This window comes from Mustela putorius, unplaced genomic scaffold (genome assembly GCF_011764305.1).
Source record: "Mustela putorius furo isolate JIRA1106 unplaced genomic scaffold, ASM1176430v1.1 tig00004007_pilon_pilon_pilon, whole genome shotgun sequence".
Classification (NCBI taxonomy): domain Eukaryota; kingdom Metazoa; phylum Chordata; class Mammalia; order Carnivora; family Mustelidae; genus Mustela; species Mustela putorius.
In genome coordinates this window covers 13,878,946-13,901,120 of record NW_025422145.1, presented here as the reverse complement: position 1 = coordinate 13,901,120, position 22,175 = coordinate 13,878,946, and the positions used below count along the sequence as shown (strand labels likewise).

The window sequence follows — 22,175 nt, the reverse complement described above, 5'->3', positions numbered from 1 at the left end:
GGAGACTTGAATCATGGGGCTCAGAAGCCCAGTCCACCCTGTACCCCAGACACCCCTCCTTCTCCCTACTATGGACCCCAGGCCGTCAGCCCAGACTAGGTGGAGGGGACTGTTCCCCAGCAGGCCAGCGGCCCGGCCCTCACCTGGGACGGCATAGGAGTGCGTGGCGTTGTGCTCCACCAGCACCTGGGCCACCGTGGGGTCTGGGACCCGGACGGACTCATCGTATGGAGGCCTGAACTGGCCTATCACCTGGTCCCCGTCCCCGAAGGTCCACCTGCCACGGCAGCGGGCAAGCCATGAGCAGGCTGGGGTGGGCACACATAGGCCCGGCTGCACCCCTGGCCACTCTGGGCAGGTAAGGAGGGGGAGCCCAGCCCCAGCACCCCCAGGAGCAGCCCACCCTACTCCCCGCCAGGCCAGGCACACTCACAAGAAGGCCACCTCCACAGCCGAGTCCACCAGCACGTGGGCGGCCAAGGCCAGAGTGGCGTTGGGGGGCAGCACAGGCGGCACTGCCGACACCCAGAGGCCCCTCATCCGGTGCATGCGCCCCACAGTGACGTTGTAGCTCACGGTGACATTGCTCACATGGTTGGAGGCCGTCAGCTGCAGAGACAGGGGAGCACATGGGCTGCCGCAGGTGGAGGGGGTGCCACCGGGCAGTAGACAGCCCCCCCCACCCCGCACTCACCCGCAGCCAGCCGAGGGGTCCTCGGGAGCAAAGCAGAACAGAAGACAAAGGTGAGCACTGCCCAGCCTGGCCCGCCCCTGGCCCCACCAGTGCCCCCCACCCACCGAGAGCTTGAAGACCGCGGCGCTCTGGTAGATGACATTGAAGACCACATTGTGGAAGGTCAAGGACTGCTTGTCGTCGATGGTCCAGCGGAAGACCACGTCCGAGCCAGCGTCCACCGTGGGGCTGTACCGCTGCGGGAAGGGCACAGCGTCGGCCAGCCCCAGAGCTTCGGTGGCTAGCTCTGCCCTAACCCAGGTCCCCCCTATCTGGACGTGCCTCCCAGTGGGGTTTCCCAGGCGACTTCAAGACACCACAGGGGAGGGGGAGGCTGGAGGGGCCGTGAGGCATGGGGCCAAGCCTGGGCCCAGTCTCTCTGACCACTCTCCTGCTATCTGAACAGGGACCCAGTACCAGTGACAGCAAGAGCCCACCATCTCCGAATCCCCACACGGCCTGTCCCCGGGCTCCTGCCCAGGCCCCCTGTGGCAGCAAATAACTATCAGGGGGCCCTGGAGGCTGACCCCAGGCCGCTGACGGAACAGGAACAGGGGAAGCGGCAGGAGGGGACCGCACAAGTGGCAGGGGTCAGAAATGGCCTTTCTCGTGGCCCCCGTGGGGCGGCTGCCTGCTGTGGGGGGACAGCCGGGACAGGGACAGCGGCAGGATGGCCCCAGTGCCTCCTGGTCAGGAAGTACTCCCCATAGCCTGGGGGGAGCACGGCAGAGGCCTCGAGGGCACACACAGGTTGGTGAGGTTAGAGGTGGGCATGGGTGCGCAGCAGCGGGTCGGGGGAGTGGACTGCAGCTGCGTCGGAACTGCCATCTCGGGGGACCGCTCCACGGACTGCAGAATTAGTGACAGTCTGAGGAGCCCTTCACAGAGCCCGCCCCAAAGCGGCCACCAAGCCCACCGCCCCAAGGCCGAGCTCCCTCCTCCCCAGGGAGGAGCCGCTCCCCTCACACTGCCCGGCCCATGTCGAGGTGGGGGTGGGGGTGCTACTCACCACCAGGACGCCCTGCAGCACACGGGCTTCGGGGCTGGGAGTGGCGCGAAGGCCGCAGATGGGCTCCTCGGCCGTCACACGCAGGCTGAGGCTGGCCTGGCCAGCACCATTCTCCACCTCGACCTCAACCGTGTGCTCGCCCTCACGGAGCCCGGGCAGCTCCAGCACTGCAAACAGGGTGCTATTGGCCTCGAGAGCACAGCTGGGCTGCAGGGCCGCCACTGTGGCCGGGCAGGCGGCCTCGAAGGGCGCGCTGACGTTGCCCCCGGGCCAGCGGGCTGTGGCAGTGGCGCTGGTGCCAGCGTCCACCTGGAGCACCAGGGTGGAGCTGTTGGTGGGCACGTAGAGGCGGCCGTCGTGGGGCATGGGGTAGGCCAGCCTCAGCCCCGCCACCGGGGACAGCACGTCGAAGCTGCAGGACAGGTTGTGCACGGACACGCTGTTGCCCACGGTGGCCCGCACCTCGTAGCGCCCGGGTTGCAGCCCTGGGTTGGGCTGCAGCCCCAGCAGGAGGGTGAGGCGCTCCGTGGTGGCCAGGAGCCGCAAGGCACAGACGGGGCCAGCTGGGGCCGCCTCCAGCTGCGTGGGCAGGTGGGACAGCCAGGCCACAGTGGTGGTGGTGAAGTACGGGGCCTTGGCTCCGGGGGCGCCCAGGGCGGGTGAGCAGCGCAGAAAGGCTCCTGGTCCGGCATCATGCTGCAAGGCGATGAGGTCTCCGGGGAGCAGGGGGCTGTCCTGGCCATGGAAGGCGACCTGTTGGAGAGAAAGGCAGGCTCTGCTCGGTCCTCACAGTGGACCACCACTGGCTGGGGGAAGGGGTGCTACCCGAGGCACCGAATCAGGGGCTCCAGCAGGTGGACAGGACCCACGGGGGCTCCCCAAGCACTCATGGCAGAGACAGATGGGACAGGCGCTGGGACAGGGACGTGCATAGGGCAGGGATGCAGGCATGGGAGGGCCCTTCCTGGACAGGGGCAGGGCCTTGGAGGGACAAAGCAGAACAAGGGGTAAAGCCCGAGCTGGCAGTTTCTTCTGCTAGGGGTGCTGAGCAAGGACAAGGACAGAAGCAGGGCAGGCAGGGGAGTGGGAGAGTGTGCCATCTGTCCAGGTGGGCAGCAGAGGGGGAGCCCAGGCTGGTGACACTTACCGAGTACTGGGAGGGAGGCCCCGCCGGCACAGAGAACAGGAACTCCCTCCAGAGTGCATAGGAGGCCCCGGGGAGTCCCGGCCCTGACGTGGACCCATTGGCACAGGCCCGGGGGCGGCAGGGGTCATCCAGTGGGAGGTGGAGACCAGCTCGGGGGCACCAGTGTCCTTCTGGGGCGCACACAGGGACAGACTCAGTCTGGCTCTCCGGAGACCTGCTCTCAGGCTCCCTGCTGCTTCCAGGGGCCGCTGCAAGGAGAAAGAGGGGTGTTGGGGCCCTGGCCTGCTGTTCAGCCAGGGACACCCCCACGATAACAGGAGGTTTTTTGTTTTTTTTTAAAGATTTTATTTATTTATTTGACAGAGACCACAAGCAGGCAGAGAGGCAGGCGGGGGTGGGGTGGGGAAGCAGGGTTCCCGCTGAGCAAAGAGCCGGACTCGGGGCTCGATCCCAGGAGTCTGGGATCATGACCTGAACCAAAGGCAGAGGCTCAACCCACTGAGCCCCCCAGGCGCCCATTGACAGAAGGTCTTGCCAGGCAGCAACTCGGGCCCCAAAATCACCCCTCTATCCTTCTCGACCCTGGGCCAGAAAATGGACCCGGGCCAGCCCCACACAGGCTGTCCTGCGGGTCCCGAGCCTGAGTCCATTTCTCTGTGGACACCACTCTGCCCACCTCAAGGCTAGACACCCATCCAGTGGACAGTGGACCAGGGCCTGTGACCGCGGGGACAGCCGCCCACCCGCTGCCCAGACAGAGCCCCACCTGCTTCTGCCGTGGGCCTTAGCACCTGCAGCCGCAGCTGGACGGGTCGGCGGAGCTCCTGGGTGCCCAGCTCAGCCGCTGTGAGGAAGGCCTCCCTGCTCAGGCCCAGGCTGGGGAACACCATCATCTGGGGGGGGGTGGGGGGCGCTGCTCAGCTCCACAGACCCCGAGCCCAAGACCCCAGACCCCAATCCAGGCCGGCCCAGAGGGGAAGGAGCCACCACATGGGGCTTCACACTGAGGAAGACAGTCACTCAGGAGGAAAATTCAGCTCAAAACCATCGCTGAGCACCGGTACCGCCCCCTTGTTCTGTGGAGAGAAGGCTCAGGAGCACTCGGGGCTCTCAGACACGGGGAGGGGGCACTGCTGCTCTCCGCATGGCGGAGGGTGTGGGGCACAGTCTCTACCGGGCACACGGGACGTCATTAAGGCCCAGAGAAAGCACCTTAAAGAGACACAGCAGCCTGTCCTGGTGGGCCCGGGGGTTGGCCTACCTCGACAAGCTCCTGGGGGGCCGAGAGGACCTCCTGTTGTGCCAGGGAGCTCAAGGGGCCCTGCAGGTCCCCACTGGGCGCTCCCACGAGGAAGGTCTCTGCGTCCCACACAGGCCCTGGGACAGCAAGTGTGCAGTGAGGTCGCCAGCCATGGAAGACAGTGTCAGGGGCCCAAGGCGGGGCCAGACCTGGGACCGAGCCCCTTGGCAGTGGCCTCCCAGCTGCTCCCCAGCTCAGTCTTGTTGGGAGCAGCTCCGCTCAGGACCACAGGTGCTCAGCCACACTAAACAGCTGAGCAATGAGCCTGAAGGATGTGACTGTCCTAGGGGGACAGGAGGAGTCCCCAGGGCGGCCAGGAGCCCCTGTGTGGTGGGGGGTCAGGGACAGCCGCGTGAAGGAATTCCCCAGGATGGCCAGGGAGCTGTCGGTCCTGGTTGAGGGCAGAGGGTGACCCGAAGCCCCCCAAGGGCCCCAGCGCACCTCCAGGCTGCAGCTCGCAGACATAACTGTGGGGCGCGGAGCATAGGTCTGTGTTGCACTGCCCCGCCGGCCCCAGTCGCACGCAGCGCTCGGCAGTGGCCGGGTGCGGCTCCCCGGGCAGCCAGTTCTGGCAGCTCTCCAGGTTGAAGGCCTCGCCCTGCACGGCAGGGTCCGCCTCCTCCCCCTCCACAGCAGAGAAACCAATCCACACATCCAGGCTCCTGCAGGCAGGCAGAGGGGAGAGTGGGCGCCCAGGGTCTCCCGGAAGACAGGCACCCTTCCAGCTGTCCTCTCTCTGGGAGCCGGCTCCTCACGGCAGCCCCTCAGGCAGGCCTTGCCCCTCTCCCCATCTCTAGATGGGGAAACTGAGGCTCAGAGAGATGACCTGGCAAGCAAGGCCACAGCCGTGTCAACTCACACCCATGCCTGTGGAACCCAGGGCCCAGCGGAGTGCTCCCAGCAGGGGAGGCTTCAGTCAGGCTGAGAGCGGTGTCCTGTGTGAGCAGTCTCCGGGCAGGGAGGCCCACGGGGGCTGCGGTTGGATGAGTGGCCGACTCTTGGTTTCCACTCAGGTCATGATCTCAGAGTTGAGATCAAGGTCTGTGTTGGGCTCTGAGCTCAGCAGGCGTCTGCTTCTCCCTCTCCCCCTGCCCCTTCTCCACCCCCACCACATCAAATGGGTAAAAAATATATTAGAAAAAAAAAATGGCAGCTCTAAGTGTAGCATTTGGGGAGCAAAAGCCCTGCATCTTTGCCCCCCCCACAGGCTGCTCCCCCAGCTCTGCCGAGGTATGAAGACCCTTCTGGAAGGAGGGCTGACAGACACGTGGAGAACTCAGGGAGAGGAGTGAGGTGCCAGGGTCAGAGCCAGGCACTGGGGCCCGGCTATCGCCAGGGACCTTGACCATTCTGGGCCTCAATTTCCCCTTCTGGACACCAAGAACATCCAGGGTATGAGACACAGTCTGGTCGGCCCTTTCCAGAGCCTTGGGGAGAAATGGGCACGACCTGCCGGGGGCAGGGGTGGGCCGGCTACAAGGAAGCACCGTTCCTCAAGGTCTGGGGGGCCGAGGGCAGTCTCCATGGTCACAACAGAACCGGCCCTACTCCTGCCAGGAGGGCTCAATGAGGACAGCAGGGGTGGTGGGCCCGCAGGACCTGGATGCACCCCCCACGCCCACATCTTTGTCCCAAGAGCTGATGGCAATGGCATCCGCCAAGCAAGACAGGGTCCTCGGCCGCCATCAGGCCTGCCAGCTGGACTCGGGCCTCTGGCCACCCCCACCCCAGCATTGTGGGGACCCCCACCTGACAGCTTCTCCGGGGTGGGGGGTGGGTACCTGGTGACCTGGGAGACCAGGAAGCGCTGGACGGCAGGACTGTCCACCATGGCCAGGGCAGCCCCGGCCCAGGCCCGGCACTGTTCCTGTGCCTGCAACCAGGCGGCCTTCTCAGCCACCAGGCGGTAGCAGTGCCCATTGTCTGGGAAGATCACGGTGTCTGGGGGGCAGAGCGGATGCACCACTGGGGGGGGGTCAGCGGGCAGAGAAGGGGCGTCAGCATGTGCCCAACCAGCACCCCCCCCCCGCTCCAGCCCCCAGGGGTGAGTGAGGGGAGGGACGGCCCAGGCCCAGGGCGAGGGCACCCACCCTGGGCCGGCTCCTCGTCCACAGCCACGATGCTGTATGTGGCTTGGAGGTCTGAGCCGCCACGGTTCCGGACGCCAAGCTTGAGGGTCTCATCGCTGCGCACCGAGACCAGACATGAGAGCTCCAAGGCTGCGGGAGCTGCCTCCACCCACACCTCGGCCTCCAGCTGGGCCGAGCCGGCCCCCAGGGCCAGCACCACCGTCACATGGTAGTGTCCCGGCAGCATGTAGCGGTGAGTGGTGGCCGCACCGGCAACGTCCACCCGGGGGGAGCTGTCGCCAAAGTCCCAGCATGTGGAGCGGATGGGCAGGGAGGCGGTGACGCGGAAGGCTGCCGGCTGCCCAGAAGACAGGGGTCCCCGAGGCCCCAGCAGGGCAGCTCCTGGGGAGGCAGGGAAGGTGTCCTGCAGGATGGTGGGGCCCCGGCAGGCAGGGGCGAGGGTCGACGGCGTGCTGGAGCAGAAGGGCAGGCAGGCCGCGGAGGCATTGGGGGGCTGGGCCGCCCCGCACAGGCACCAGCCCTGGTCTGAGAGGGCCCCGAGGCTCTGGCCAGCGGCAAAACAGAAGGCACTGCAGGCCTCAGGTGTGAGCGGGCCCTCGTGGGCAGCCGAGAAGGCCGCCAGCAGCACGGCACCCGAGCTGTTGTCAGGAAGGCAGGCGACGTAGTCCTCACCTGGATGGAGCACACGGGCTGGTCCCTGGCACGCCTGCTCCCTGTGTCCCATGTGCCCTCATCTACAGCGCTCCTCACCTCCTGCCTACACCGTCCCCTGGGTCCACAGGACCCTGCTGACCCCCAAATGGGTCTGTCTCCGCTGCTATGTTTATTGCCCACCCCCCCCACCCACGGCCGCAGCTGCTGGCCCTCAAGCACCTACCGGGATCTGCCCAGCAGGAAAGGCCCCAGCCGGCCCACTCCAGCCATACTCACCACAGCCGCCATCTGACAGGGGGACGCCAAGGAGGGGCCGGCCAGCGACGGGGCTGGGCCCGGCACACGTGGCCGCCTCGGGCCGAAGCACGCGAACCCGCTGCTCCTCCGCCCAGCGGGGCAGCCAGGCCAGACCACAGTCACACTCCAGGGGGTTTCCACTCAGGTTTCTGCGGGGCGGGGGGCCAGGCCGGGCGCTCAGCAGAGGGTAGGGCAGGGGCCCGGAGGAGGGGTCACTGCTGGCCTCAACGCAGGAAGCAGGGGCCTGGGGTGCCCTCCCCAGTGCAGCACCCCGCCGCCCCATGGCCCCAGACGAGCTCCAGCAGGCAAGCAAGAGGCCCCCAGCGCCCGCTCTCCGACGGGAATGGGCATGGAGGCCAGGTCAGGAGGGCAGGGAGGGCAATTACTGACACCAAAAACAACTTACATCTCAGTTAAATTAAATAAATTAGCAAATACTCCTTCTTCTAAAGTGGAAATCTTGTTGTTACTTATGTCCCTGGAAGAAAAGGGAGGATTCAGCAAGGTTGGAAAGAAGCCCCCATCAATGCAACGGTGACAGGCAACCGCCGTCCACCCACTCCGCAGGGGGACACTCACAGCTCTGTCAGTGTGGACAGGTTTGCCAGGAGCCCGACGTCCAGTGCCCGGAGCAGGTTGTGGGAGACATCTCTGGGGAACAAAGTGGTCACCGTCAGTGCCAAAGCCCCAGACAGGGCAAAAAGGAGACCCAGGCCCACCCCCAGAGGCTTCCCACTCCCTCCAACTTCCTACTTGCGGCCAGGACAGAGGATCCCAATGACTGGACTACGAGAGGGCTGGGAGCCCGCAGGACCCCATCCACGCCCCGCCCCATGCCCCTTCTCTGCCCAGCACTAGGCCCCCCAGCAGTTCCAGTCCCCCACCCCCGGGCCTGGCAGCACCGTGCCACGTGGGGTCTGGAACACAGCAGGGCAGCCTAAGGGTCTCCAGGGCCAGGGGCCTCACTGTTGCTAGCATGGGGGAGGGGGTCTCAGAATGCCCCCAAGACACAGTGGGGCACAAGGACCAGGTAAGCAGGGAGGGGGCCCTGGGGGACCACCTCCTCTCAGAGCTAAGGTGACAGGCCACAGCAAACACCGAGGTTGACAGGACCCCAGGACAAACACCGGCGCAGTCTACAAGGCAACACACAGGTTCAACAAGAAGCAGGACCGGGCAGGAATCGCAGAGGCCGGCTGAACTGTGAGGCAGGCACTGGGTCCAGCTGTGCCAAGTTGGGCCGGACCCTCCAGAGACAGCCTGGGCACGTCAGCACGAGGACATGGCGGGCCGGGGGCGGGGCCGGCCCTCTGCAAGCCCGGGGAGGTTCAGCTGGGTCCGGGGAGTGGGACAAAGCCCAAAGCCACAGGTGACAGTCCTATAGAGCCTCCCTGACTGAGAGAACACAGGAGGGCACCACCCACGGGTCACAGCGTCAAGTACCGGCAGAGGCGAAGCAGCAAGGCAAGCGGGGCCAAGTACAGAAAAGATGCAGCCCCCGCGTGGAGTGTCGTCAGTGAAGCCGGACTGCAGACCGGGCAGCGCTGGCCGCATCCACGTGGGGTCCGCTCTACACAGGCATGGCTCCCAGACGGTGTGGAGCCCAGCTGGCCAGGAAAACCAGCTCAGGACGCATCGTTAACCCAAGACACACAGAGGTCACGGATGTGAGGAGACGCACCCCTGACAGCAGCGGCCCCAAAGCACTTTCACCCCCAAACTGTGAATGGTTCAGAACCACGACCCTTGGGAGCTGGCGACACCACCCCCCAGGAAGGTTAAAGCCCTTCCAAAAACATGCTCTGCGGCTAACCGCACCACTGTCCCTCCCAGCCTGGAGGTGGAGGCCAGGGTCGCGCCTACCCATCCCCTCCCCTGACCTGGTGGACGCCTCCGGTCACCTGCTTCACTGCACCCTCCTCACCTCTCCCCTCCCGGGGCCCCCATGTCTGAGCAGCCCCGTCGGGGCCTCTAAGCTGATGAGGCCTGGGACTCACCCGCAGAGCCTCTGCCCTCGCAGGTGTCACCACTCGCCCTCAGATGTCCCCAGAATGCCTCTCCCGGGCCCTACCTCGGCCCCCAGTGACCACCCAGTAGGGCAGAGGTGGAGGTCTGCCGATGCCTCCTCCTGGCCCAACCACTTCCTGCTCCTGCCAGCCCAGCTCCTCCTACACTCAGATCCCACCCTACCCCAACCACAGCCTGGTCGACACCTGTCCCTGGGCACCTGGCTTCCGCAGCCCTTCCTATCAAGGCTCCTGAGGCAGCCTGGGGGTGTCCAGCTCCCAATAGCCACCCTCGGGGATGTCCCTGCTCCCAATACAGCAGGACCTTAGAGCTGGCTGGTGTGGAAACGAGGTCCTGCTGGGAGAGCTGAGGTGCACACAGGCCCCTGAGGACGTGGGGAGGAGGGTGTCCAGTGCTTTGCTGGCTGGGATGCCCGGAGCCACACCCCCAGCCCGGCTCCTGATGCTGTGGACCACATCTGGAACCAGGCTCCGGAAATGACCCCCAGGCCACATGGGGTCGCGTGGAGACCATAGAAGGCTGGGGGCTGCAAACTGGGCTGCTGCCGGGCCACTCCGCCACCCTGGTCACTCAGCCAGGCCCAGTGGGGCTCCCATTCCCCTGGATGGTGAAGTGAGCAAGGCTGGAACTCCCGTGGGGACCAGGTGGGGCTAAGGCCTGGGGTCTCCACCTGGAGCAGCCCCCCCAGTGCCGGGACCAGGATGCCACAGACACTCCTCCCCTCACCTGTGGGGAGACACAGGCTGCACAGGGGCAGCGCCCGGAGCCCATTCAGCCGCCAGCAGGGGCAGCCCCCTCAGCACACAGACCAAGAGAAATCCAGTCACAAAACCAGCCCCTCCCCTGAAACTGTTCAACCAAGATCTAAAGAAAGTGCTGGAAAGGGGCGCACCGTGACAGCTCCAGGCTTGAGAGCAGGCAGGTCCCCTGAGTTTTCCACACTCGCAGTACCCTTGAATAGGAGAAGTGGGGTGTGCACAAATGGACGGACAGGCTGCCCTGGGGGCCCAGAGTGGGGGCCTCAGAGGGGAACGGGAGGCAAGGAGGCTGGCAAGGGGCACCGGGAGCCCCATCGAAGAGGAGGCTGGGGCAGCGAGGCCTCCTCAAGAAGAAGCACTGCCGCTGATGCAGGCTCCGACCAGAGCCCTGCCCTGTCCCAGCTCGGTGCCCCGACGAGGCGCTGGTCTCACTGAGCTCGGGTTTCCCATCTGGGGGAGGGCGGGCACGGAGAGACAGCGTGCATGTGTGTGGCTATGTGCCCAGGTCTGTCTCCACCCAGAACTGGGGCTCCAGGAACACCAGGGCTGGAGAGGCCTTTGGGGGCCAGGGGACACGGGGACAAGACCCGCTGGCAAGGTCAAGTGTGCCCCCCACAGTGGAGCCTAGATTGCCCTGTCCCTCCTCACATGTGGCTGGGGAGGGGTGCTTTCTGGCTGGCGGGCCAGGCCTTCCTCTGGGGTACATGGCCTGCCCCGCGCTGCTCAGGCTCCCCCCAGCCGGCCCGCACCCACTCCTGGGGTGGGGTAGGGGGCGGGCCAGGCCAGGAGACCAGTGAGAGGCAGCCGGACTCCCACCCACGGTCAACCACGATGCTCTAGCGTGGAGTGGCCGTAGCAGAAGGAACCTCCCGGTGTCCGAGCCTCTGAGGAAAGCAGCAGCCTGCAGGGCACAGGAAGCCACAGGGAGAGCGTCCAAGAGATGGGGCCGGGGGGTGGCAGGACAGGAGGGTGAGCATGGGCGAGACCCACCAGGGGCTCCCGGGGCAGCTTCCCAGCCTGGGCCTCAGGCAGAAGAGGAAAGAAAAAAGGAAAATCCCTAAAGTGTTCTCCACATCCCATTCTCTGGAAAATCCATCATGAGTGGCAGCTCTGGGGACTGCTGGTGGCGCCTGAGAACCCTGGGGCGGCAGGGGTGGGGGCAGGCCAAGTTCGGCGTCCAGGCCACGCAGCCAGCACCCACCCTGGCCCGTCGGGACACGGCTGACCCTAGCCTCACTGGCCTGTGGCTCCAAGGCACCCTCGGCCAAGTCCTCCACCCAGCTCTGTCTGGCCCAGCAGCCCCATCGAGGCTCCCCTCCCCCGCACGCCAAAGGCCCCACCATCAGTCACACACAGTTCAGGGCACTAGCCACTGCTCCAGGTCCCAGCTGAGCCCCTTCCCCCCAGCACTCACCTGGGCCCAGAAAACATCAGCAGGCTCCCCTAGGAGCCTGCTCAGCTACAGTCCGTGCCCTAAGGACACACTAGGCCCTAAGCCCCAGCCCCAGGGTGTGGGAGCAGCTGTGTGGGGCAGGCTGCGTGGCTAATGGTGCACACTGGGAGAGAGGGGAAGGGCAGAGGGGACACTAAGGGGGAGCTGTGGGGGTCACCGGGATGGGGACATGGAAAGAAACTACTAGTAGGGTCCTCACTCTGTCCCACAGCCACTTGTCCACATTTGTTCTTACTATCAGCATGCTGGTGAAAGGCCAAGGAAGCCTTGGGCCAGCCCAGCCCCCACAACGGCAGGGGAGACACAGCAGGCCCAGGGAGACCCCGAAGGAAGAAAGCAGCAGGGCTGGCCGAGCAGCGGCCAGCCCCTCCCGGGAGAAGGGCCAGCAGCCTGGCTGGACAGCACCCCTGAGAGGTCTTGGGCCAAGCAGGGCCTACCCTCTGGGCCAGCTAGATACTCCCCAGCCCCTCCGAGGCCCACTCAAGCCAACTCCACAGATCCTAAGGCCAAGACTGGAGGGGTCAGACCAGCTTAAGGAGGAGGTGGGTGACCTGGGGACCCACATACTACCAAGTGACAGGCATACACCCATGAAAGCATAAGACACGTGTCACCTCCCACGTGTCACCTCCCCAGGCACCAGGGATCAGATTGAGAGGCTGGCCTTCCCTCTCCTCCCCCACAGGGACCCAGCAGTCCACTGGGGAGCCCCAGCTGTCCCCCAGGCTCTCCCTGCCTCCCAGACCAGACACTGTCATGAGGGGGGACACCAGCCTCCCCCGGAGTACAGGCACCCAAGAGCATACCCCTGGCCATCTGGGGCTGCTCTTTCCTGCTGCAAGCAGGAGCTCGGGTGAGGGTCCTCGCTCGTACCACAAGCTGGAGGTGCTCAGCAGAAGGTGCTCAAGGGCCCCCGTGGTGAGCATCAGCAGCTCCCCTAGCCCTGTCCGCACACGGCTCAGCTCCTGCATCCCACCCATGCTCACATCAGGGCCCACATGGGAGGAGGGGAGAAGGGCGCCCAGGAGACAGGAAAGGGTCAGGGTACATGAAGGTAGAAGCCAAGGAGGGGGTGGTCACAAGCAGGTCTGGAGCGTTCCTAAGCCTGGGGTGACTGCTAGAGCAGTCTGCCCTTCTGGAGCTGAGGCACTGGAGGTCCCAGGGAAGCTGGGACCCTGCCTGGCAGCCCTGAGCAGCCTCAGTTTCCTCCGGTGCCAAGGAGAGGAGTGGCCCGTGTGCCCGTTCCCCAGTCCAGATGCTGGGCGGGGTCTGGGGGCCAGCCGGAGCCCCCAAGGAAACATCTGCACATTCCAGACGCATGTGGTCAGCGGCGGGGGCGAGTGCCAGGCCCCAGCCCGTCACCCCCACCCCTGCGCTGGCCGCCGCACTGGAAACCGGGCTTGGGGGGAACGGGCTCCGGAGGGGCCGCAGCTGAAGTTATGTAACCCACTCCTCCCAAGCCAGCAGCTGCCTCCTCCCTCCTCTGGGAGGACAGGACAGCCGCGCTGGCGGGACAGAAGGTACCCGCTCCCCATCCAAGGCCCAGGGCTCCATTCTCTTCCCTCCATCACCAGGAATGGCAGCCCTGGCCACCCGTCCTCTCTCTGAGGCGCTGCCAGGTTCTCCTGAGCCCAGCAGGGAGGACCCCCAACACATCTTCTCAGGAGCCAGGCCTGGCCCAAAGGGGAGTGGCTATAGTGCAGTGCCTGCCCTGCCCCCCACCCCTGGGACCCAGGGCTGGCGACGCTGCGTCTGGGTAGGGGGGAGACTGGGGGCGTGGAGGGGGCCAGGCTGCCGGGAGCACCGAGCCAGTTTGAGCGTAATAACCTCATTCTGTTTTCGTTCTGTCTATTTATGGTGAGCAAGGCTGGCTTCCAGGGCCGGAAATGATGATGTGTAAATTAATGAATTCGAGTTTAGGAAGGAGCAGATTTGCAGACAAACACGAGGACAGGGCCAGCTGGGGAGGGGGCAGAGGCAGGCTCTCCAGGGAGGGGCCCGCCAGCCCAGGGCGGCATCAAGGGGCTGTCTCAGCCTCCAAAGTGAGAGGGAGAGGCCCAGCCTGGGAAGATCCCAACCTCACAGCATTTTACGGGGGCCCCCGTCACTGGAGTTCTGCCCTCCCGCTACTGAAGTCTCAGCAGGACGGGCCTACACAGCCAGTGTGCTGCTGCTTCCCACCTAGGAAGCCCCTGTGGCCACAGGCCAGGACAGGGAGGGGAGCTCAGACCTGTAGGGAGGGCCCGAGGGGTGGGGAGTCCTCCACACTTGGACAGACCAATGTGCCCCAAGGCAGCCACCTTCAGACCCTTAACAAGACAGGGTGCGGCCCCCCCAGGAGAGGGTCTGGGGATTTGAGGCCCCCTTCAGGGTAAGGGGAGGCAAAGGAACAGACAGAAGGGTGCCCAGCCTCCCTCCGGATCCAGCACCCATGCTCGGGAGCTGCGCTCAGACCTGTCACAATCAGCCAGGCAAGGAGTGACCAGCCCATTCCACAGGTGGGAATGCTGAGGCTCGGGGAGGCAGCCCTGCTCATCCCACCATGTGTCCCCAGAATCGGGAGAAAGGGGAAAGGCTGTGCTCTTCCCCATCCTGGCTGGGGAGCTGGCACATGGCCTCAGGCTTTCCAGCCCAGCTAGCCATCCCATCGCCCCCTCAGCTACTGGGCATGGCCAGTGACATGAAACCAGCCTGACCCAGGGCTCCAAAGCGGTTTGCAAGCCCCGGATCCTAAGGCCAACAGTGCTGTCAGCCTTGCCCTGAGCACTGGCCTCATTCTCTGCTTCCACCAGAAGCAAAGGAAGCCCTTCCCAGGGTGGCCCCAGAGCATCCTTCAGGGCACAGGGGGCTGCTAAAGTCAGGGACACCACACCTGGCCAGGCCTGGGCCCACAGGCACCTTGGGGAAAGAACGAGCCCTGCCCACCTTGGCCGTAAACGCAGCCCCTTCCCTGGCACGGGCGGCTGGGCACCACTGGGCCCCTTGGCAGAGACAGCTGCCAAGCCACAAAGAACGAGGTGTTCCGGGAAAAAAGGACGTGAGCTGCATTTTCCAGCTGCGTTCTATTCAGCAGCAAGACTGCAAGCACGCTCTGGCCGGCGCCCCTGAGGCCCGCGGCCCACCCCATGGACACAGCCCCGCCTTGGCCAGCCCGAAAGGCACAGGCACCCAGCTCCCAGGGCCAGACGGCCGCTGCCACCCCAGATGGCAGTAGGACAAACGGGATGTTTTCATTCCAGAGTGTTCCACGGGCTGGGCCCGTCTGGGTTCCTGCTGCTGGCGCTGGCCGCTGCAGAGTGTTCGGAAAGGAAAATGTGCATCTCCATCCAAAATGGCTTCCTCACTTGAAACCAAGCCTCAGCCTGGGTCTTGCTCAAGAACCAGGGTCTCCCAAGAGCTGTGGGGGAACACAGGTGGCAGCAGAAGCACTCCCCCATCTCATGGGCAGCATGTGGGGGTGGGAGCCACATCCTCCAGGGCCACCCAGTCAGCTGTCAGAAGACGATGGCCAGTGACAAGTCGCCCAGGGTCAAGGGCAGAACAACCAAGAGAGGAGAAGGAGGCCCCTATGGGAAATGCCCTGGTCTCAGGCCCTGGGAGAGGGAAACTGAGTCTCACCGACACGACAAGTGAGCTCACCAGGGTGTGCTGGGCATGTGACAGCAGAGGCCAGCGGCAGGGCCAAGGTCAGGGGCACCAAGCAGCCCTCGTGGCCATGGATTTCAGACCCACGCCATCCCCCCAGCTCCCAGCACAAGGTGAACGCGGGAAGCGATGCTCTCTAGTTACACATCAAAACTTCACTGTGTCCCAAATGTACACCTGAACATGTCAGGTGCATAAAACTGAGACCCAAACACCAGAGGAGTGTGCCAGGGTCCCGTGGACCTCGGGCCTCCCTGGGCTCCCCCATCCCCCTATCCGGCATGTGGTCTGAGCGACGCAATGACTGGCATACGTGTTCAGGGGTACTCTCCATGCACCCGTCAGCATGGCAGGTGGCAAGGACCCATCTCCTGGTGGCCAGTGCTTGGGGACAAGGTAATGGGCTCTGAGGGTATGGACAGAAGGGAGCCGAGGGGCCATTCTGGCACAGGTTACAGCTACCGTGGCCCCAGCACTGAGCCCCGCGGGCATGCCCACAACCCCAGAAGGGCCTCCACTTGCGATGCCCACCTGGCGAGTGAGGAGACCGAAGCTCAGGAAGGCTGAGTGACATGGCCAAGGTCATGCAGGAAATGGAGGAGATGGGATATGAGCCAGGTCTGATCCAGGGGCAGAATCCCAACTCCGGGGTCCCCATGCCTCCCTCCCAGAAACAGACAGAAAGTCCATGGGAAGGGCCGTAGCACAGAGAGCAGAGGGACACTGAGGAGGAGCTGCGGGGAAGGGTTGAGCCAGCAGCCAAGGCCAGAGCCCAGCCAGTCCCACGCGGTCCCACCAGGGAGCCCCCCACCACCAGCACCGGGGGCCAGGCCCGTGTGCAGCCCCGGGGCTGTGCCCCAGAGCATGCTCATGCAGTCGTGTCTCTGCCACAACCCCCAGCCGTGTGACCCCAGGAAGTGACAGCCTCGGGGAGCATCAGTTTCCTGGTCTATAAAATGGGACAAAGAGGGACGCCTGGGTGGCTCAGTGGGTTAAGCCACTGTCTTCGGCTCAGGTCATGATCCCAGGGTCCTGGGATCGAGCCCCAAATCAGGCTCTCTGCTCAGCAGGGAGCCTGCTTCCTCCTCTCTCTCTGCCTGCCTCTCTGCCTGTCATCTCTCTCTGTCAAATAAATAAATAAAATCTTTAAAAAAAAAAAAATGGGACAAAGAGTGCTTCCAAGCCCACAGCACCATGCAAGATACCGTGACAAAAAGGACAGAATAGGCTTTGCAAGGAGCCCAGCGCATGGCAAGCACGGACAGAGGGGATGACCCAGTGGCGGGGTGTGGGGTGCACACCCTTGGCCATTTCCAGAGATCTGGTCTTCCATTCGGAGCCGCCTCACATGGTACAAAGCTCCCAACTGTGAAGCGGACAACCCACCGGTTTCTGGTGAGTTCTCGAGGTCGTGCGACGAGCGCCGTCTCCTTCCACCACAGTCTCACTCCCAAACTGACACCCCAACCCCGCCCCCACCAGATACACCAGTCTGCTTTTGGCTTCCACGGACTGCCCTGTTCCAGACGTTTCCTACCAAGGAAATCATTCCACACGTGGCCTCTTGGGTCCAGCTGCATTCACTGAGCACGTCTTCGGGGCCTGCAGGGGTTGGGGCAGGTGTCAGGGCTCCTGTGGGCGGCTAAGTAGCGCTCCAGCGAGTGGGAGACCACGTTCTGTTGCTGGACCCCTGCGCTATCCCCACGTTCCAGCTCCGGGGAACCCTACGTGGTGAGCGTGTGTGTACAGACTTCCGTGTGGACCCAGGTTTCCCTTCTCTCGGGTACACACAGAGGAGCCGGCAGACAGGTTCCAGCATGCCGCCCTGTGCCGCGGCCACCAGCAGCGGGTGGGGGGCCGACGTGTCCACACCCTCCAGATGCCGGCTGCCATCCGCCTTCAGAGACGGCCGTCCACACGGGCGTGTGGGGCACGGTGCCGCGGCCCCCTGCATCTCCCGGGAGGCCACGTGTGCGGCGACCACTCAGGCTGGCGGGGCAGGTGTGTCCACTTGGGCCCTTCACCCACCTGCTAAGTGGACCCTTTATCTCACTGGCGTGGAGAATCCACAAGAAGCCCCGCTGCTGCTGTGGTCTTCAGGTCTTCAACAAGCCTTCTGGCTGCGAGTCCCTTGCCAGATGAGAGGCTTGCAGGCGCTATCAACCGGGAAGCGGCGTGGTGGGTGGGCACACTCCCCTCAAGGGCAGGTCCTCTGACTCCCAGGCGCCGCCCAGCTCCCGACTGGAACCAGCTGCTCCCTTCAAGAACCAAGCGCTGCAGATGCAGCACGAGCCTCCCCATCACCTCCCGGCCCCGGCAGGAAGCCCTCCTACAGCACGTCCTGGCCACAGCTCTTGCCAACGGGCATCCGTGTCCCCTCGGGAAACTGCCAGTACACATGCGTTTACATCCTCAATTCCAAGCACCAGCCGGCCATGCTGTGCACCTCAGGGGACGCGAGAGTGAGAGCTGCCGGGTATGCAGGACACTCAGACCCTCCCAACACCCATCCCCACCCAGCAGCCAGTGTTCTGTGCCCCTTCTGTCTGGGGCCCTTCAGGGATATCCCCAGCCATCTAGATAAGGGCCGCACCCCCATGCCTCCAGCACATGCAGCCCCAGACCCTCCTCCGGGCTGTCCCTTGTCTGGGTGCTCTCTCTCAGACCTTTCAATGTCACCTACACTGGTGGCCCCCAGGGAGCCCTCCAAAACAGCCCCTCCCCATCGCCAGCATCACGGTGATATCCGAGCCTTAGAGACACCCCACACAGGGCCTGGCACACGGCAGCCAGGCTCTCTGCCTGGTGAGGGTTTGGGGAAGGGACCCTCTGTGGTCTGGCCCATCCTCAAGGCAGCAACACATGTGGCACATGCAGCCTAACATGTCACGCACACACCAGGCCCATGTGCTCCCCCCAAGGCCCACCTCGCACCCATGTGCCATGCAGACGCGAGAGGCCTAGCCTCCTCCAGTCTCCCAAACTCTCCTGCCATTCAGGGGCCCAGGCGAGGAAGGGCAAGGCTCCAAGTACACCCCCAGCTGACAAGAGACCCCAAGGCCCTGAGATTTCCATCAATGAACCATGTCCCTACTGAGGCCCTAAGCCTCGTCCTAGACCAGTGGCTGAAGTCAGCAGCACGAGCCCCGAGAAGTGGCTGGAAACCACACCTGAAACTGACAGACAACACTGGGAGCAGCACCGTCCCCTCTGAACAGCCCCTGGTGACGAACATCCTGAGCCATGGGCCTGTCCACGCAGCAGCCGCTGGCCGCAAGCGCCTCCAGAGGACTGGAAATGTGGCTTCCCACAACACACCACCCTGCAGCGACTGTCCCACTACAGGAAACAGAGGGCAGTGGACACACTGGTTGACACCACAAGTCCAAACGCAGATGCTCTTGGCGCCACTGTCACCGGTCGCGTGAGGAGAGAGAGAGACGAGGGAGGGTAGATACATCATTGGAGGACAAAAGACGCCGACCAACTACACTGTGCGGCCCTTGTTTGGGTCCGGATTCAAACTACTAGAAGAACCGCAGACAACCAGAAACCTAAACACGCCGGCACAGGTGGGATCAGGGAATCCCTCACCGTCTCGGGGTGACCACGGGGTGGTCTACTCAAATTCATCACAAGAAAGATTTAAATCCGGGACAACAGCAACACTTTGCCGAGTAATGTCATCTCTCTCAGGCCACCTCCAGCAGCACCGCTAACCCAGCCCACCCTGCCTGCTGAGGCCTAAACGCCCCTGTGGGCCAGCCGTGGGCCTTATATGCAGGTCCGGCCCGTGACAGAGGTATCAGGCCTGAGCCCAGAAGAGGCGGTCGCCGGTACCACCCAGAAGGCAGGGCTGTGGGGCACACCCTCACCTGGAAGGCTGCCTGACATCTATGCACTCAGCCCCTCTGCTTTAGAGAGGACATCCCTATCTCCCTCTCCCCAAGGACGGGGCTTGTTGGATTGACAGGCAGAATGGCTGGGAACTGGGGGAACCAGGAGAGAGCCCAGTTTCTCTTCGGTTCCTGGTCCCCAGCCTCCAGAAATCTCCCACAGGTAGCTTTGGAGTATAAAGAACACCGTAGGGTCTCCCCTGTTCTTCATCCCCCCGTGTCTCAGGGTTCCACTGCAAGCTCAGAGGGGCCAGCAACCCTGGGAATCCTGCCAGCTCAGGCCGGGCCAGGCAGGCCGCCAGCTCCCAGGACCTCCAAAACCCAGGAGCAGATCCTACAGGGACACATGCAAGGCTCTAGTCTTGGGCTCCATCACTATGCCCAAGAGGCTCCAGAGCCCACACCCTGCTGCAGGCCCCCGACTGAGCCCCCGCATTGTTTGCTTCCTACACAGCTTCTGGAGGCCAGCTCAGCACCATGTCCTGGGGAAGCAGAGCATAACAAGAAGGAGCCAGGCCTGACCTCAGCAGCTTGCAGCCTCCCGGAAACGGAGGCATCTTTACCCACAGGATCCAGAAACGAGGACCAGATCCAGTTATCCTGGTGAACGCAATAAGCCCATCTCCACAGAGACAGCCGGGATGGCAAATGCTCAAGGGGTCAGGCAACAAAGCAGCAGGCCCACCGTGACCCTCCCTCAGGACCCCCAGCTAGCCCTGGAGGACCTGCTCTTCCCCCACCCCAATCCCACGCACCAAAACCCCAAAGATCTCCAGAGCACACAGGAGAAATATCCACCCCTACTCCACCCACCTACTCCCCAGCATCCAAATTCATCTGAATGCTGACCATCGGTCCCCAAATTAAAGGCAGCCGTGCGCTGGAGGTACCCAGGGAATATCACAGAACCAAATTCCAGGACCCATCCCCAGATTACACAAGCCTGAGGATGCTAAATGCCCCCCTGTGGATTCCAGCATGTGGCCAAAGACAGCTGGGAGTCCTGGCTTCTGAAAGTGCCCAAGAAACCCCAACAGGACCATAGGAATGCCGACCGGCAGACCTGAGCCTGTAGCTAGCCCAGGGACAACTATCTGCAAATGCTGGTCCCATGCACCCTGTCATTCCAACTCCGTGTCCTGAGCACCTCAGTCAAACCCAGCTCTGCCATGTGCTGGCCACAGCTTGTTACCTGGGCAAGTCCCAGCACCTGAGTCTGTGTTCTCGTGTGTAAAAAGCCATCTTCGCCGTACCTCTGCCTCTGAGGGCATCCATCCAGCCAGAGCCTGGCACACGGCTAACAAACTGACAAGTTCTCCATGGAGGCTACACCATCACTTCCAAAACGGAAACTGGACAACAGCCCGCCAGCGTTCTGAACTACTTCTGCAACCTCACATGCCCACTGTCCGGGGACCACATCAGAGCCCTTGACGGGTCCCTCCCGTCCTGCCCCACTCCCGCACAACTCCCTTGCCCTGGCCACACGGTTCCCGCCTGAGGTCCTCCCGCCACCTTCCCACTCCTCCTCAAGCATCGGGCCAAGCCTCAGACATCCTTCACATCTCTGTCCAGACCCCTCTTCCGGGAGGCCTTCCCCGCCATCCCAGACGGAGCTCTCCTCCTCCCGGCTTCCCGCTGCAGGGCTCCCAGGTGCAGAGCATCCCCCAGGCCAGGCTGCATCCTGTTAGTCCGTAATTGGCGTCTAAGTGTCGGCCGGTTCCCTTCGAACACCTTCCACCCTGCCCCCGTGCGCTGTCTCAGGTCCCCCATCGACTCGCGACTGCGGAGCCCCACCCGGTGGGACGTTTCTGCGTTTGCAGACGCCGGGATTCTTCGGCCTCGCCCCGGCCCAGGCCAGGGGGGCTGAGGGCCGCCCGCGGTCCCGGGTTTTCCTTATTTAGTCGGGCCGACCTCACTGCGCTGGAGCCTCGCCCTGGGAGAGGCCTGGCCCGCACTCCGTTTCCCCTTCAGAGGCCGGGGACGCGCCCACGCCCTGCGAGGCCCGCCAGGCCGGCGGCCTGCCCGGCCGGGCCTCTCCCCGGAGCCGAGGGTGCAGGCGCGCCGAGGCCGCCCCACGCCCGGGGCGCCCCCGAGACCCGGCGCCCGCCCGGCGCCATGGCAACAGCCCGGCTCGCGGCGCCAGGCGGAGAGGTACTCACAGCGCGGTGGCGTCGGCGGGGATGCGCAGCGCGGGTCCAAGCGTCCGCAGTCCGCGGCCGGAGCAGTTGACGCGGCAGGCGGAGCCGGGCGCCGGGCCGCAGAGGCAGGGGGGCGCGCACGGCCCGCAGCCGCGCCCGGTGTCCCCCGCCAGCGCCCCAAGCCACAGGCCCAGGCCCAGGGCGAGCGCCAGGCGGGCGGGCGCGGCGGGCAGCATCGTCAGGGCAGCGCGCGCATGGCCCCGGCCCGGCCCCGAGCCCCCCTCCCCGAGCCCCCGAGCCCGCCCGGCGCCGGTGGCCGCGGCTCAGGCAGGGCCCGCGGACGGCATGGCGGGGCGCGGGGCGGGATTCGGCAGCAGCCGCGGCCTGTCTGCCTGCGCGACGTCCCCTCGGCGTTCGGGCCCGGCCGCGCTCTGCGTCCACGGCCGGGCGGTCGCGCGCTCGCGCTCTAGTGCGGGCCCGCCGCCGCCGCTCCTCCTCCTCCCGGCGCCGCGCGGGGCGGGCGGGGCGGGGCGTCTTCTGGCCCCGCCCCTCTCCCTGCAGGTCGGCCGCGGGGGGTGGGGTGCCACCGGGCCCCGCCCCGTCCTGGCTCCGGGAGTGGGCGGGGCGCCGCGCGGCCTCCCGCTCTTCTCCTGCCGAGCGGCGGCGGGGTCTCTGCGCCGGTCCCCACCCGCGCCCTCGGGAGTCTGGTCCCCGCCGCGTCCGTGCGTCTCCGCCCTGCGCAGTCGCGAGCGTCGCGGCTGTGCAAACACCGTCAGGGATAAGCCCGCGGCGGGCGACCTCGGAACATCTCCGTCCGGTCGCGGCTCCGCGGTATTCCAAGCGCCCCGCACGTGGTAGGCGCTCGGGGCAAACGCGCCACGTCCTCTCGTGGCGCCGGCGAGCTGTGGGGGCCAGTGCCCGCCGTCCCGGAGGAGATGCCCCGGCGGGCCTCAGCCAGAGGGGCCCAGTGCAGCATCCCCACCGCCGCCCACCCGCCGGCCGAGCGAAGGAGGCTGTCTCTGCC

The 22,175-nt window shown here is 64.9% G+C and overlaps 1 protein-coding gene across 3 annotated transcripts in view; it reads right to left on the bottom strand.

Annotated features, from left to right (window-relative positions):
- Nucleotides 1-21,620, bottom strand: part of PKD1 (polycystin 1, transient receptor potential channel interacting) — a 41,440-nt gene extending 19,820 nt beyond the window's left edge. For 2 of the 3 annotated variants that reach the window (XM_045072254.1, XM_045072256.1), the window contains exons 1-14: nt 21,173-21,620; nt 7,810-7,881; nt 7,637-7,708; nt 7,210-7,379; nt 6,280-6,951; nt 5,971-6,154; nt 4,631-4,851; nt 4,151-4,266; nt 3,656-3,782; nt 2,890-3,137; nt 1,743-2,495; nt 799-930; nt 434-609; nt 144-277 (exon numbers count right to left, since the gene is read on the bottom strand). In XM_045072254.1, the coding sequence (XP_044928189.1) occupies nt 144-277; nt 434-609; nt 799-930; nt 1,743-2,495; nt 2,890-3,137; nt 3,656-3,782; nt 4,151-4,266; nt 4,631-4,851; nt 5,971-6,154; nt 6,280-6,951; nt 7,210-7,379; nt 7,637-7,708; nt 7,810-7,881; nt 21,173-21,387 (3,292 nt within the window). In that variant the 5' untranslated portion in view covers nt 21,388-21,620. The remainder of the gene's footprint in view (nt 1-143; nt 278-433; nt 610-798; nt 931-1,742; nt 2,496-2,889; nt 3,138-3,655; nt 3,783-4,150; nt 4,267-4,630; nt 4,852-5,970; nt 6,155-6,279; nt 6,952-7,209; nt 7,380-7,636; nt 7,709-7,809; nt 7,882-21,172) is intronic. The other variant, XM_045072255.1, reaches the window with a different exon arrangement.
- Nucleotides 21,621-22,175: the final 555 nt, after the last annotated feature.